The following is a 13,743-nucleotide window of genomic DNA, read 5'->3' as shown; positions in this document are numbered from 1 at the left end:
TGGTGTGTGGGTATGTGGTGTGTGGGTATGTGGTGTGTGGGTATGTGGTGTGTGCAGTGTGTGGTGTGTGCAGTGTGTGGTGTGTGCAGTGTGGTGTGTGGTGTGTGGGTATGTGGTGTGTGCAGTGTGTGGTGTGTGCGGTGTGGTGTGTGCGGTGTGGTGTGTGCGGTGTGGTGTGTGCGGTGTGGTGTGTGGGTATGTGGTGTGTGGGTATGTGGTGTGTGCAGTGTGTGGTGTGTGCGGTGTGGTGTGTGCAGTGTGTGGTGTGTGCGGTGTGGTGTGTGCGGTGTGGTGTGTGCGGTGTGTGGTGTGTGGGTATGTGGTGTGTGGGTATGTGTTGTGTGGGTATGTGGTGTGTGCAGTGTGTGGTGTGTGCAGTGTGTGGTGTGTGCAGTGTGTGGTGTGTGCAGTGTGGTGTGTGGTGTGTGGTGTGTGGGTATGTGGTGTGTGCAGTGTGTGGTGTGTGCGGTGTGGTGTGTGCGGTGTGGTGTGTGCGGTGTGGTGTGTGCGGTGTGGTGTGTGCGGTGTGGTGTGTGCGGTGTGGTGTGTGCGGTGTGGTGTGTGCGGTGTGGTGTGTGCGGTGTGGTGTGTGGGTATGTGGTGTGTGGGTATGTGGTGTGTGCAGTGTGTGGTGTGTGTGGTGTGTGCGGTGTGTGCGGTGTGTGCGGTGTGTGCGGTGTGTGGTGTGTGGGTATGTGGTGTGTACGGTGTGGTGTGTACGGTGTGGTGTGTGCGGTGTGTGGTGTGTGCGGTGTGTGGTGTGTGCGGTGAGGTGTGTGTGGTGTGGTGTGGTGTGGTGTGTGCGGTGTGGTGTGTGTGGTGTGTGCGGTGAGGTGTGTGTGGTGTGGTGTGTGTGGTGTGTGCGGTGAGGTGTGTGTGGTGTGGTGTGTGTGGTGTGTGCGGTGAGGTGTGTGTGGTGTGGTGTGTGTGGTGTGTGCGGTGAGGTGTGTGTGGTGTGTGTGGTGTGTGCGGTGAGGTGTGTGTGGTGTGTGCGTGTGTGGTGTGTGCGGTGAGGTGTGTGTGGTGTGGTGTGTGTGGTGTGTGCGGTGAGGTGTGTGTGGTGTGGTGTGTGTGGTGTGTGTGGTGTGGTGTGTGTGGTGTGTGCGGTGAGGTGTGTGTGGTGTGGTGTGTGTGGTGTGTGCGGTGAGGTGTGTGTGGTGTGGTGTGTGTGGTGTGTGCGTGTGTGCGGTGTGGTGTGTGGTGTGTGGCGTGTGTGGTGTGTGCGTGTGTGCGTGTGTGGTGTGTGCGTGTGTGGTGTGTGGTGTGTGGTGTGTGGTGTGTGCGTGTGTGGTGTGCGTGTGTGCGTGTGTGGTGTGTGGTGTGTGCGTGTGTGGTGTGTGCGTGTGTGGTGTGTGGTGTGTGCGTGTGTGGTGTGTGCGTGTGTGGTGTGTGGTGTGCGTGTGTGCGTGTGTGGTGTGTGCGTGTGTGGTGTGTGGTGTGTGCTGTGCGGTGTGGTGTGTGCGTGTGTGCGGTGTGGAGTGTGTGCGGTGTGGAGTGTGTGCGGTGTTGTGTGTGTGTGGTGTGGTGTGTGTGTGGGTATGTGGTGTGTGTGTGCGGTGTGTGGGTATGTGGTGTGTGCGGTGTGTGGTGTGTGGGTATGTGGTGTGTGCGGTGTGTGGTGTGTGCGGTGTGTGGTGTGTGGGTATGTGGTGTGTGCGGTGTGTGGTGTGTGCGGTGTGTGGGTATGTGGTGTGCGTGTGTGGTGTGTGTGTGCGGTGTGTGGTGTGTGTGTGTGGTGTGGGTATGTGGTGTGTGCGGTGTGTGGTGTGTGCGTGTGTGATGTGTGTGTGCGGTGTGTGGTGTGGGTATGTGGTGTGTGGTGTGTGCGGTGTGTGGTGTGTGCGGTGTGTGTGTGTGTGGTGTGGGTATGTGGTGTGTGCGGTGTGTGGTGTGTGCGGTGTGTGTGTGTGGTGTGTTGTGTGTGCGGTGTGTAGTGTGTGCGGTGTGGTGTGTGCGTGTGTGGTGTGTGTGGTGTGCGTGTGTGGTGTGTGGTGTGTGTGGTGTGTGCGTGTGTGTGGTGTGTGGTGTGTGTGTGTGTGGTGTGTGGTGTGCGTGTGTGGTGTGTGTGTGGTGTGTGTGGTGTGCGTGTGTGGTGTGTGTGTGGTGTGTGGTGTGTGTGGTGTGTGCGGTGTGGTGTGTGCGGTGTGGTGTGTGCGGTGTGGTGTGTGCGGTGTGGTGTGTGCGGTGTGGTGTGTGGGCATGTGGTGTGTGGGTATGTGGTGTGTGCAGTGTGTGGTGTGTGCAGTGTGTGGTGTGTGCGGTGTGGTGTGTGCGGTGTGGTGTGTGCGGTGTGTGGTGTGCGGTATGTGGTGTGTGGGTATGTGTTGTGTGGGTATGTGGTGTGTGCAGTGTGTGGTGTGTGCAGTGTGTGGTGTGTGCAGTGTGTGGTGTGGTGTGTGGTGTGTGGTGTGTGGGTATGTGGTGTGTGCAGTGTGTGGTGTGTGCGGTGTGGTGTGTGCGGTGTGGTGTGTGCGGTGTGGTGTGTGCGGTGTGGTGTGTGCGGTGTGGTGTGTGCGGTGTGGTGTGTGCGGTGTGGTGTGTGGGTATGTGGTGTGTGGGTATGTGGTGTGTGCAGTGTGTGGTGTGTGTGGTGTGTGTGGTGTGTGCGGTGTGTGCGGTGTGTGCGGTGTGTGGTGTGTGGGTATGTGGTGTGTACGGTGTGGTGTGTACGGTGTGGTGTGTGCGGTGTGTGGTGTGTGGTGTGTGTGGTGTGTGCGGTGAGGTGTGTGTGGTGTGGTGTGGTGTGGTGTGTGCGGTGTGGTGTGTGTGGTGTGTGCGGTGAGGTGTGTGTGGTGTGTGCGGTGAGGTGTGTGTGGTGTGGTGTGTGTGGTGTGTGCGGTGAGGTGTGTGTGGTGTGGTGTGTGTGGTGTGTGCGGTGAGGTGTGTGTGGTGTGTGTGGTGTGTGCGGTGAGGTGTGTGTGGTGTGTGCGTGTGTGGTGTGTGCGGTGAGGTGTGTGTGGTGTGGTGTGTGTGGTGTGTGCGGTGAGGTGTGTGTGGTGTGGTGTGTGTGGTGTGTGTGGTGTGGTGTGTGTGGTGTGTGCGGTGAGGTGTGTGTGGTGTGGTGTGTGTGGTGTGTGTGGTGTGTGCGGTGAGGTGTGTGTGGTGTGGTGTGTGTGGTGTGTGCGTGTGTGCGGTGTGGTGTGTGGTGTGTGGCGTGTGTGGTGTGTGGTGTGTGGCGTGTGTGCGTGTGTGGTGTGTGCGTGTGTGGTGTGTGCGTGTGTGGTGTGCGTGTGTGCGTGTGTGGTGTGTGCGTGTGTGGTGTGTGCGTGTGTGGTGTGTGCGTGTGTGGTGTGTGGTGTGTGCGTGTGTGGTGTGTGCGTGTGTGGTGTGCGTGTGTGCGTGTGTGGTGTGTGCGTGTGTGGTGTGTGGTGTGTGCTGTGCGGTGTGGTGTGTGCGTGTGTGCGGTGTGGAGTGTGTGCGGTGTGGAGTGTGTGCGGTGTTGTGTGTGTGTGGTGTGGTGTGTGTGTGGGTATGTGGTGTGTGTGTGCGGTGTGTGGGTATGTGGTGTGTGCGGTGTGTGGTGTGTGGGTATGTGGTGTGTGCGGTGTGTGGTGTGTGCGGTGTGTGGTGTGTGGGTATGTGGTGTGTGCGGTGTGTGGTGTGTGCGGTGTGTGGGTATGTGGTGTGCGTGTGTGGTGTGTGTGTGCGGTGTGTGGTGTGTGTGTGTGGTGTGGGTATGTGGTGTGTGCGGTGTGTGGTGTGTGCGTGTGTGATGTGTGTGTGCGGTGTGTGGTGTGGGTATGTGGTGTGTGGTGTGTGCGGTGTGTGGTGTGTGCGGTGTGTGTGTGTGTGGTGTGGGTATGTGGTGTGTGCGGTGTGTGGTGTGTGGTGTGTGCGGTGTGTGTGTGTGGTGTGTTGTGTGTGCGGTGTGTAGTGTGTGCGGTGTGGTGTGTGCGTGTGTGGTGTGTGTGGTGTGCGTGTGTGGTGTGTGGTGTGTGTGGTGTGTGCGTGTGTGTGGTGTGTGGTGTGTGTGTGTGTGGTGTGTGGTGTGCGTGTGTGGTGTGCGTGTGTGGTGTGCGTGTGTGGTGTGTGTGGTGTGCGTGTGTGGTGTGTGTGTGGTGTGTGGTGTGTGGTGTGTGCGTGTGTGTGGTGTGTGGTGTGTGGTGTGTGTGGTGTGTGCGTGTGTGTGGTGTGTGTGGTGTGCGTGTGTGGTGTGTGTGTGGTGTGTGGTGTGTGTGGTGTGTGCGTGGTGTGGTGTGCGTGTGTGGTGTGTGGTGTGTGTGGTGTGCGTGTGTGGTGTGTGTTGTGTGCGGTGTGGTGTGTGTTGTGTGCGGTGTGGAGTGTGTGCGGTGTGGTGTGTGTTGTGTGCGGTGTGGAGTGTGTGCGGTGTGGTGTGTGTTGTGTGCGGAGTGTGTGGTGTGTGTGGTGTGTGCGTGTGTGTGGTGTGTGGTGTGTGTGGTGTGCGTGTGTGGTGTGTGGTGTGTGTGGTGTGTGCGTGGTGTGGTGTGCGTGTGTGGTGTGTGGTGTGTGTGGTGTGCGTGTGTGGTGTGTGTTGTGTGCGGTGTGGAGTGTGTGCGGTGTGGTGTGTGTTGTGTGCGGTGTGGAGTGTGTGCGGTGTGGTGTGTGTTGTGTGCGGTGTGGAGTGTGTGCGGTGTGGTGTGTGGTGTGTGTTGTGTGCGGTGTGGAGTGTGTGCGGTGTGGTGTGTGGTGTGTGTTGTGTGCGGTGTGGAGTGTGTGCGGTGTGGAGTGTGGTGTGTGTTGTGTGTGGTGTGTAGTGTGTGCGGTGTGTAGTGTGTGGTGTGTGTTGTGTGGTGTGTGCGGTGTGTAGTGTGTGGTGTGTGTTGTGTGGTGTGTGCGGTGTGTAGTGTGTGGTGTGTGTTGTGTGGTGTGTGCGGTGTGGAGTGTGTGGTGTGTGTTGTGTGGTGTGTGCGGTGTGTAGTGTGTGGTGTGTGTTGTGTGGTGTGTGCGGTGTGTAGTGTGTGGTGTGTGTTGTGTGGTGTGTGCGGTGTGTGGTGTGTGCGGTGTGGCGTGTGTGGGTATGTGGTGTGCGTGTGTAGTGTGTGCGGTGTGTGTTGTGTGGTGTGTGCGGTGTGTGTTGTGTGGTGTGTGTGGTGTGTGTTGTGTGGTGTGTGCGGTGTGTGGGTATGTGGTGTGCGTGTGTAGTGTGTGCGGTGTGTAGTGTGTGCGGTGTGGAGTGTGTGGTGTGTGTTGTGTGGTGTGTGCGGTGTGTGGGTATGTGGTGTGTGCGGTGTGGCGTGTGTGGGTATGTGGTGTGCGTGTGTAGTGTGTGCGGTGTGTGTTGTGTGGTGTGTGCGGTGTGTGTTGTGTGGTGTGTGCGGTGTGGAGTGTGTGGTGTGTGTTGTGTGGAGTGTGTGGTGTGTGTTGTGTGCGGTGTGGAGTGTGGTGTGTGTTGTGTGTGGTGTGTGGTGTGTGTTGTGTGGTGTGTGGTGTGTGCGTGTGTGGTGTGTGCGTGTGTGGGTATGTGGTGTGTGCGGTGTGGCGTGTGCGGTGTGTGTTGTGTGGTGTGTGGTGTGTGTTGTGTGGTGTGTGCGTGTGTGGTGTGTGCGGTGTGTGTTGTGTGGTGTGTGCGGTGTGTGTTGTGTGGTGTGTGCGGTGTGTGTTGTGTGGTGTGTGGTGTGTGTTGTGTGGTGTGTGCGGTGTGTGGGTGTGTGGTGTGTGTGGTGTGTGTTGTGTGGTGTGTGGTGTGTGTTGTGTGGTGTGTGTTGTGTGGTGTGTGTGGTGTGTGGTGTGTGTGGTGTGTGTTGTGTGGTGTGTGCGGTGTGTGGGTATGTGGTGTGTGCGTGTGCGTGAACGGGAGCCAGTGCCGGCACTGGGTTCCAGGCACAGAACGCAGCCTGGAGAGCACGCTCCAGAAACCCGGAGCTGGACAATCTCCTCCTCGAGGCCACCTGCAGCCACTCCCAGTGCAGCATGCGATTACAGTCGGGGGAAGGATATGCACGCTGGCAACTTGAAACCTTTTCTTCTGCAGAAACGAGTGTTGCGCATGAACCGTTTGCCTCACACGTTCTCACACTGAAACCACTCAGAACTCTTCTCGCAATTAGTTACTTCAGTTGCAGCGACTATTAAGTAGGCGGTCACTAACATACCCGTGGGAATTTTGATTTCCAATGTTAAATATATATATAAATATTAACTTTAAAATGTAAACTCGCCCGATCGGAGAATCCGTTTACCCGGAATTGCCGAATCCCTGAGTGATCCGGATAAACGAGAGTTTCCTGGATCGACTTCCGTCCCAGCCCTCCTTCCCCCTCCCCACCCCCCTGGACATTCGCCTCACTGAAGGTCTCGACTCCTCCCCCAAGCCCAGCTTGGCCCAGCGCACTCACCTTTCAGGCAGAAGGTCGTGGCGTGGGTTCAATTCCCGCTCCGGGACTCGAGCGCAGAATCTGCGCGGACAATTTCAGCGCGACTGGGAAGGAATGATCAACGTTTTCAACATATTACGAGATATTAAGGGTAACTGGTCAAGGGAAATGGGGAGCGGTCAGGGAAGAAGGGACCGAGTGTAACGTAGCCAAGTTTGCTGACGATACAAAGATGGGAGGAAAAGCAATGTGTGAGGAGGACACAAAAAATCTACAAACTCAAAAGATTAGTATGCAGGTACATAGAAACATAAAAAATAGGTGCAGGAGTAGGCCATTCGGCCCTTCGAGCCTGCACCACCATTCAATATGATCATGGCTGATCATTCACCTCAGTACCCCTTTCTCTCCATACCCTTGATCCCTTTAGCCGTAAGGGCCGTATCTAACTCCCTCCTGAATATATCCAATGAACTGGCATCAACAACTCTCTGCGGTAGAGAATTCCACAGGTTAACAACTCTCTGAGTGAAGAAGTTTCCCCTCATCTCAGTCCTAAATGGCTTACCCCTTATCCCTGGTTCTGGATTTCCCCAACATCGGGAACATTCTTCCTGCACCTAACCTGTCCCGTCCCATCAGAATTTTATATGTTTCTATGAGATCCCCTCTCATTCTTCTAAACTCCAGTGAATACAGGCCAGTTGATCCAGTCTCTTCTCATATGTCAGTCCTGCCATCCCAGGAATCAGTCTGGTGAACCTTCGCTGCACTCCCTCAATAGCAAGAATGTCCTTCCTCAGATTAGGTGACCAAAACTGAACACAATATTCCAGGTAAGGCCTCACTAAGGCCCTGTATAACTGCAGTAAGACCTCCCTGCTCCTATACTCAAATCCCCCAGCTATGAAGGCCAACATACCATTTGCCTTCTTCACCGCCTGCTGTACCTGCATGCCAACTTTCAATGACGGATGAACCATGACACCCAGGTCTCGTTGCACTTCCCCTTTTCCTAATCTGCCGCCATTCAGATAATATTCTGCCTTCCTGTTTTTGCCCCCAAAGTGAATAACCTCACATTTATCCACATTATACTGCATCTGCCATGCATTTGACCACTCACCTAACCTGTCCAAGTCACCCTGCAGCCTCTTGGCGTCCTCCTCACAGCTCACACCGTCACCCAGTTTAGTGTCATCTGCAAACTTGGAGATATTACACTCAATTCCTTCATCGAAATCATTAATGTATATTGTAAATAGCTGGGGCCCAGCACTGAGCCCTGCAGCACCCCACTAGTCACTGCCTGCCATTCTGAAAAGGACCCGTTTATCCCGACTCTCTGTTTCCTGTCTGCCAACCAGTTCTCTATCCACGTCAGTACATTACCCTCAATACCATGTGCTTTAATTTTGCATACCAATCTCGTGTGGGACCTTGTCAAAAGCCTTTTGAAAGTCCAAATATATCACATCCACTGGTTCTCCCTTGTCCACTCGACTAGTTACATCCTCAAAAAATTCCAGAAGATTTGTCAAACATGATTTCCCTTTCATAAATCCATGCTGACTTGGACCGATCCTGTCACTGTTTTCCAAATGCGCTGCTATTTCATCTTTAATAATTAATTCCAACATTTTCCCCACTACTGATGTCAGGCTAACCGGTCTATAATTATCCGCTTTCTCTCTCCCTCCTTTTTTAAAAAGTGGTGTTACATTAGCTACACTTCAGTCCATAGGAACTGATCCCGAGTCGATAGACTGTTGGAAAATGATCACTAATGCATCCACTATTTCTAGGGCCACTTCCTTAAGTACTCTGGGATGCAGACTATCAGGCCCCAGGGATTTATCGGCCTTCAATCCCATCAATTTCCCGCCTAATAAGGATATTCTTCAGTTCCTCCTCCTCACTAGACCCTCGGTCCCCTCATACTTCCGGAAGGTTATTTGTGTCTTCCTTTGTGAAGACAGAACCAAAGTATTTGTTTAACTAGTCTGCCATTTCTTTGTTCCCCATTATAAATTCACCTGAATCTGACTGCAAGGGACCTACGTTTGTCTTCACTAATCTTTTTCTCTTCACATATCAATAGAAGCTTTCGCAGTCAGTTTTTATGTTCCCGGCAAGCTTCCTCTCATACACTATTTTCCCCCTCCTAATTAAACCCTTTGTCCTCCTCTGCTGAATTCTAAATTTTTCCCATTCCTCAGGTTTGCTGCTTTTTCTGGCCTATATGCCTCTTCCTTGGATTTAACACTATCCTTAATTTCCCTTGTTAGCCACGGTTGAACCACCTTCCCCGTTTTATTTTTACTCCAAGTGATCAGGAAGGCCAATGGGATCTTGGCCTTTATTGCAAAGGGGAAGGAGTATAAAAGCAGGGAAGTCTTGCTACAGTTATACAGGGTATTGGTGAGGCCACACCTGGAATACCGCGTGTAGTTTTGGTTTCCATATTTACGAAAGGAGACACTTGCTTTGGAGGCAGTTCAGAGAAGGTTCACTCGGTTGATTCTGGGGATGAGGGGGTTAACTGATGAGGAAAGGTTGAGGAGGTTGGGCCTCTACTCATTGGAATTCAGAAGAATGAGAGGTGATCTTATTGAAACGTACAAGATTATGAGGGGGTTTGACAAGGTGGATGCAGAGAGGATGTTTCCACTGATAGGGGAGACTAGAACTAGGGGGCATAATCTTAGAATAAGGGGCCGCCCATTTAAAACTGAGTTGAGGAGGAATTTCTTAAGAGGGTTGTAAATCTGTGGAATTCGCTGCCCCAGAGAGCTGTGGAATCTGGGACATTGAATAAATTTAAGACAGAAATGGACAGTTTCTGAACCGATAAGGGAATAAGGGGTTATGGGGAGCGGGCAGGGAAGTGGACCTGAGTCCATGATCGGATCAGCCATGATCGTATTGAATGGTGGAGCAGGCTCGAGGGGCCGTATGGCCTCCTCCTGCTCCTATTTCTTATGTTCTTATGTTCAGCTTGGCCCAGCACTCTCAACTTTCAGGCAGAAGGTCGTGGCGTGGGTTAAACTCCCGCTCCGGGACTCGAGTGCAGAATCTGCACGAACAACTTCAGCGCAACTGGGAAGGAATGATCAACATAGTCAACATATTTCGAGATATTAAGGGGAACTGGGCAAGCGGGCAGGAAAGTGGAGTTGAGGCCAAGATCAGATCAGCCATGATCTTACTGAATGGCGCAGCAGGCTTGAGGGGCCAAATGGCCGACTCCTGCTCCTATTTCTTATGTTCTGAAAGGGTAGATAGAGAAAAACTGTTTCCGCTGGTCGGGGATTCGCGGACTAGAGAGCATAAGTGCAAAAATTAGAGCCAGGCCTTTCAGGAGCGACGTGTGTGGCAGAAGTTTGGAACTCCCTTCTGCAAACGGCAGTTCATTCTGGGTCAATTGCTCATGTTAAACCGGACATTGATAGATTTTCATTAACCAAAGGCATTAAGAGATATGGGCCAAAGGCGGGTATATGGAGTTAGGACACAGCTCAGCCACGATCTCACTGAATGGCAGAACAGGCTCAAGGGGCTGAATGTCCTCCTCCTGCTCCTATGTTCGAGGGGGAAAAGGGGTAATATTGCTTATTTCTCTGACGCACACAATTGCTATCAGCCATAGAGCAACACGGACATGTTTGAGCACGGTAAAAGTGTAAGGGGATAAAGTACGGTCACTAACGTGGGATACAGAAGACAAATGGTCACTAAAGTGGATACTGAAGGTAGTGAATTGATCTGACACATGGTCATAAGAACATAAGAAATAGGAGCAGGAGTTGGCCATACGGCCCCTCGAGCCTGCTCCGCCATTTAATACGATCATGGCTGATCCGATCATGGACTCAGGTCCACTTCCCTGCCCGCTCCCCATAACCCCTTAATCCCTTGTCGGTTCAGAAACTGTCTATCTCTGTCTTAAATATATTCAATGTCCCAGCTTCCACAGCTCTCTGAGGCAGCGAATTCCACAGATTTACAACCCTCAGAGAGAAGAAATTTCTCCTCATCTCAGTTTTAAATGGGTGGCCCCTTATTCTAAGGTTATGCCCTCTAGTTCTAGTCTCCCCCATCAGTGGAAACATCCTCTCTGCATCCACCCTGTCAAGCCCCCTCATAATCTTATACATTTCAATAAGATCACATCTCATTCTTCTGAATTCCAATGAGTAGAGGCCCAACCTACTCAACCTTTCCTCATAAGTCAACCCCCCTCATCCCCGGAATCAACCTTGTGAACCTTCTCTGAACTGTCTCCAAAGCAAGTATATCCTTTTGTAAATATGGAAACCAAAACTGCACGCAGTATTCCAGGTGTGGCCTCACCAATACCCTGTATAACTGTAGCAAGACTTCCCTACTTTTATACTCCTTCCCCTTTGCAATAAAGGCCAAGATTCCATTGGCCTTCCTGATCACTTGCTGTACCTGCATACTAACCTTTTGTGTTTCATGCACAAGTACCCCCAGGTCCCGCTGTACTGCAACACTTTGCAATCTTGCCCCATTTAAATAATAACTTTCTCTTTGATTTTTTTCTGCCAAAGTGCATGACCTCACACTTTTCAACATTATGGGCCCAAGTTTCCACACGATAAAAAACGGGCGCCCCTCCGAGCTGGGCGCCCGTTTTTCGCGCCTAAAACAGTGCCGGAAAAAAAACTCGCGATTCTGGAGCGCTTTGCAGCTCCTTGTCTGTTTGGCGCGGTGCCCAGGGGGGGCGGAGCCTACACTCGCGCCGATTTTGTAAGTGGGAGGGGGGCGGGTACTATTTAAATTAGTTTTTTTCCTGCCGGCAACGCTGCGCGTGCGCGTTGGAGCGTTCGCGCATGCGCAGTGTGAAGGAAACATTGGCACTCGGCCATTTTTGTAGTTCTCTGTAGCTGTTTAGTTTTTGAACATTTTTTAATAAAAGCACATTGCCATCAGCACTGAGGCTTCTTGCAGCAGTGAGAAGGCTGCAGGAATCCTCAGAAAGTTGACGAACTCCCCCTTTTGCCGTCGGGAAATGGCTCCTCAATTTCTGAGGCTTTCTGCAGCCTTCTGTCTCCTTCCCTTTCTCCCTCCCGCCTTCTGGAACGGCTTCCTCCCCCCCCTCCCCCCTCCCCGCTGCGTTTGGTCGGTCCCGCACTCCCCCCCCCCCCCCCCCCCTCCCACCACTCGCCCGCCCGGAACCCCCCCCCAACCGCGTTCGGTCGCTTGCCCGCCGTCTGGAACGGCCTCCTTCCCGCCCCCCCCCCGCGTTCAGTCGGTTCCCTCACTCCCTCCCGCCCGCCTTCGGGAACGGCTGCCTCGTTTTGTGAGGCTTGCTGCAGCATTCTCCCTGCCTGAAGCACTTTCACACAGGTAGGAAGATGGTTTATTTCATCTTTTCTTTGCTTATAAATGTTTATTCAGGTTGGATTTATTTGTATAATATTTGTATAATTATAAATAAGGATTTATTGTAGAATTTAATGAGTTCCCTTCCCCCCCCACCTCGTTCTGGACGCCTAATTTGTAACCTACGCCTGATTTTTTAATGTGTAGAGCAGGTTTTTTCAGTTCTACAAAAATCTTCACTTGCTCCATTCTAAGTTAGTTTGGAGTACGTTTTCACTGTGGAAACTTTGAAATCAGGCGTCAGTGGCCGGACACGCCCCCTTTTGAAGAAAAAATTCTGTTCCAAAGTGGAACTGTTCTACCTGACTAGAACTGCAGAAAAAAAAATGTGGAGAATTGCGATTTCTAAGATAGTCCGTTCTCCACCAGTTGCTCCTAAAAATCAGGCGCAAATCATGTGGAAACTTGGGCCCATAATTCCATCTGCCAAATTTTTGCCCACTCACTTAGCCTGCCTATGTCCTTCTGCAGATTTTGTGTGTCCGCCTCACACATTGCTTTTCCTCCCATCTTTGTATTGTCAGCAAACTTGGCTACGTTACACTCGGTCCCTTCTTCCAAGTCGTTAATATCGATTGTAAATAGTTGGGGTCCTCAAAACACTTGCGTCTGATAGAAGCAGGCGCATAGCCTACTTTTACAGGGTTTAAAACATAGAAAAAACATGATTGAAATAAAAATGAAAAAAATTTATGTTAAAACCCTGCCCACTCAGATAATGTTATTTTAAACACTAACTCTAACTTTTTTTAAAAATCGGCAATTTCCTTTCTTTAAAAAACATTAAAAATTTCTATTAGTGTATTGTGTGAGGTGTCTTTTAAATGTTTCATGTATTTTTTGAGAGTTTTGGGGTTTTTCTCATTCATAGTAATAGGAGTTTCGTAACTTTCGAATCTCTTATTAGAACATAAGAACATAAGAATTCGGAACAGGAGTAGGCCATCGAGCCCCTCGAGCCTGCTCCGCCATTCAACAAGACCATGGCTGATCTGGCCGTGGACTCAGCTCCACTTACTCCACTTATTACAATGAATGAGAAAACATTTAGCTGTGATTGGGTGTCGAGGCACGCGTGACTCTTGCGGACGGCCCTATGAGCACGCGCTGTGCGTCGCAGGGAGAGGAGGCCTGTAAATCGGGAGTTCCAGCAAGGGCAGCAGCTTCAGGTAAGAGCGAGTTTTATTTCTATTCTTTAGTGATTTGCCGGCGGGGAGTCCTCCTCGGAATTTCTGCCCCATTAGGGTGTGAACCTCGGAGTCAGCAGCTGCCGAGGGCCTTGAAACCAAACACGCCCCCACAGGCCCAGCCCGGGGGCCCAGCCCGTTAAGAGCCCGTCAAACCTGCCAGCACCAGCCCAAAGCCCGGCCTCTCCCTGGAATACTGATCCGCGGGTTTTCTCCTACCTAGACTGCCCCACAATGACTTCCCCGTGGCCGTCTCCAGCATCAGCTGCTTGCGGGCAATCGTCACCTTCAAGTGAACCTCTCCGACCACGCTGTTGTTCAACTGTTGGGAGAGAGAAAGTGAACCTCAGACCGCGGGACCAGACTCGGACACAGTAACAGGAATCAGCAAACACCCGATACACCATCAGCATAGCTGCTCCCTCGAGTCGCGGACGACTCGCTTCCACGCCAGAAAGGGACGAAGGATCTGACATTTCAGGTCCCGAACTACATGTTGAAGGGTGGAAGATGCCTGCGTGTGGATTTTTTTTAAACGTGTGGTGGCCTTTGCACATCAGCCACCACACGGGCTTGACAGAGCTCGGCCTTTATCCAGTGGCAAGGATTAACCAGGACGGCTGGAGACCTGCTCTGCTGCACGGACCCAGTGCGCTCACATACCGCAGTGTGGACCTGACACACACACACAAACGCACACACACACACACGCACAAACTCACATACACACACGCACAAACTCACACACACACACGCACAAACTCACACACACACGCACAGTGGCAAGAACAAGTAAAGTCTACAACCAGCAGTAATAGTCTTAGAATAAGGGGTCGGCCATTTAGGACTGAGATGAGGAGAAACCTCTTCAC

The 13,743-nt window shown here is 52.3% G+C and overlaps 1 protein-coding gene across 1 annotated transcript in view; it reads right to left on the bottom strand.

Annotated features, from left to right (window-relative positions):
- nelfe (negative elongation factor complex member E) overlaps positions 1 to 13,743 on the bottom strand; it is a 61,031-nt gene that overhangs the window by 19,420 nt on the left and 27,868 nt on the right. The window contains exon 9 of the mRNA XM_070861138.1: positions 13,091 to 13,193. Within this exon, the coding sequence (XP_070717239.1) occupies positions 13,091 to 13,193 (103 nt within the window). The remainder of the gene's footprint in view (positions 1 to 13,090; positions 13,194 to 13,743) is intronic.

This window comes from Pristiophorus japonicus, chromosome 19 (assembly GCF_044704955.1).
Source record: "Pristiophorus japonicus isolate sPriJap1 chromosome 19, sPriJap1.hap1, whole genome shotgun sequence".
NCBI lineage: Eukaryota > Metazoa > Chordata > Chondrichthyes > Pristiophoridae > Pristiophorus > Pristiophorus japonicus.
This window is presented reverse-complemented; position numbering and strand designations above follow the sequence as displayed.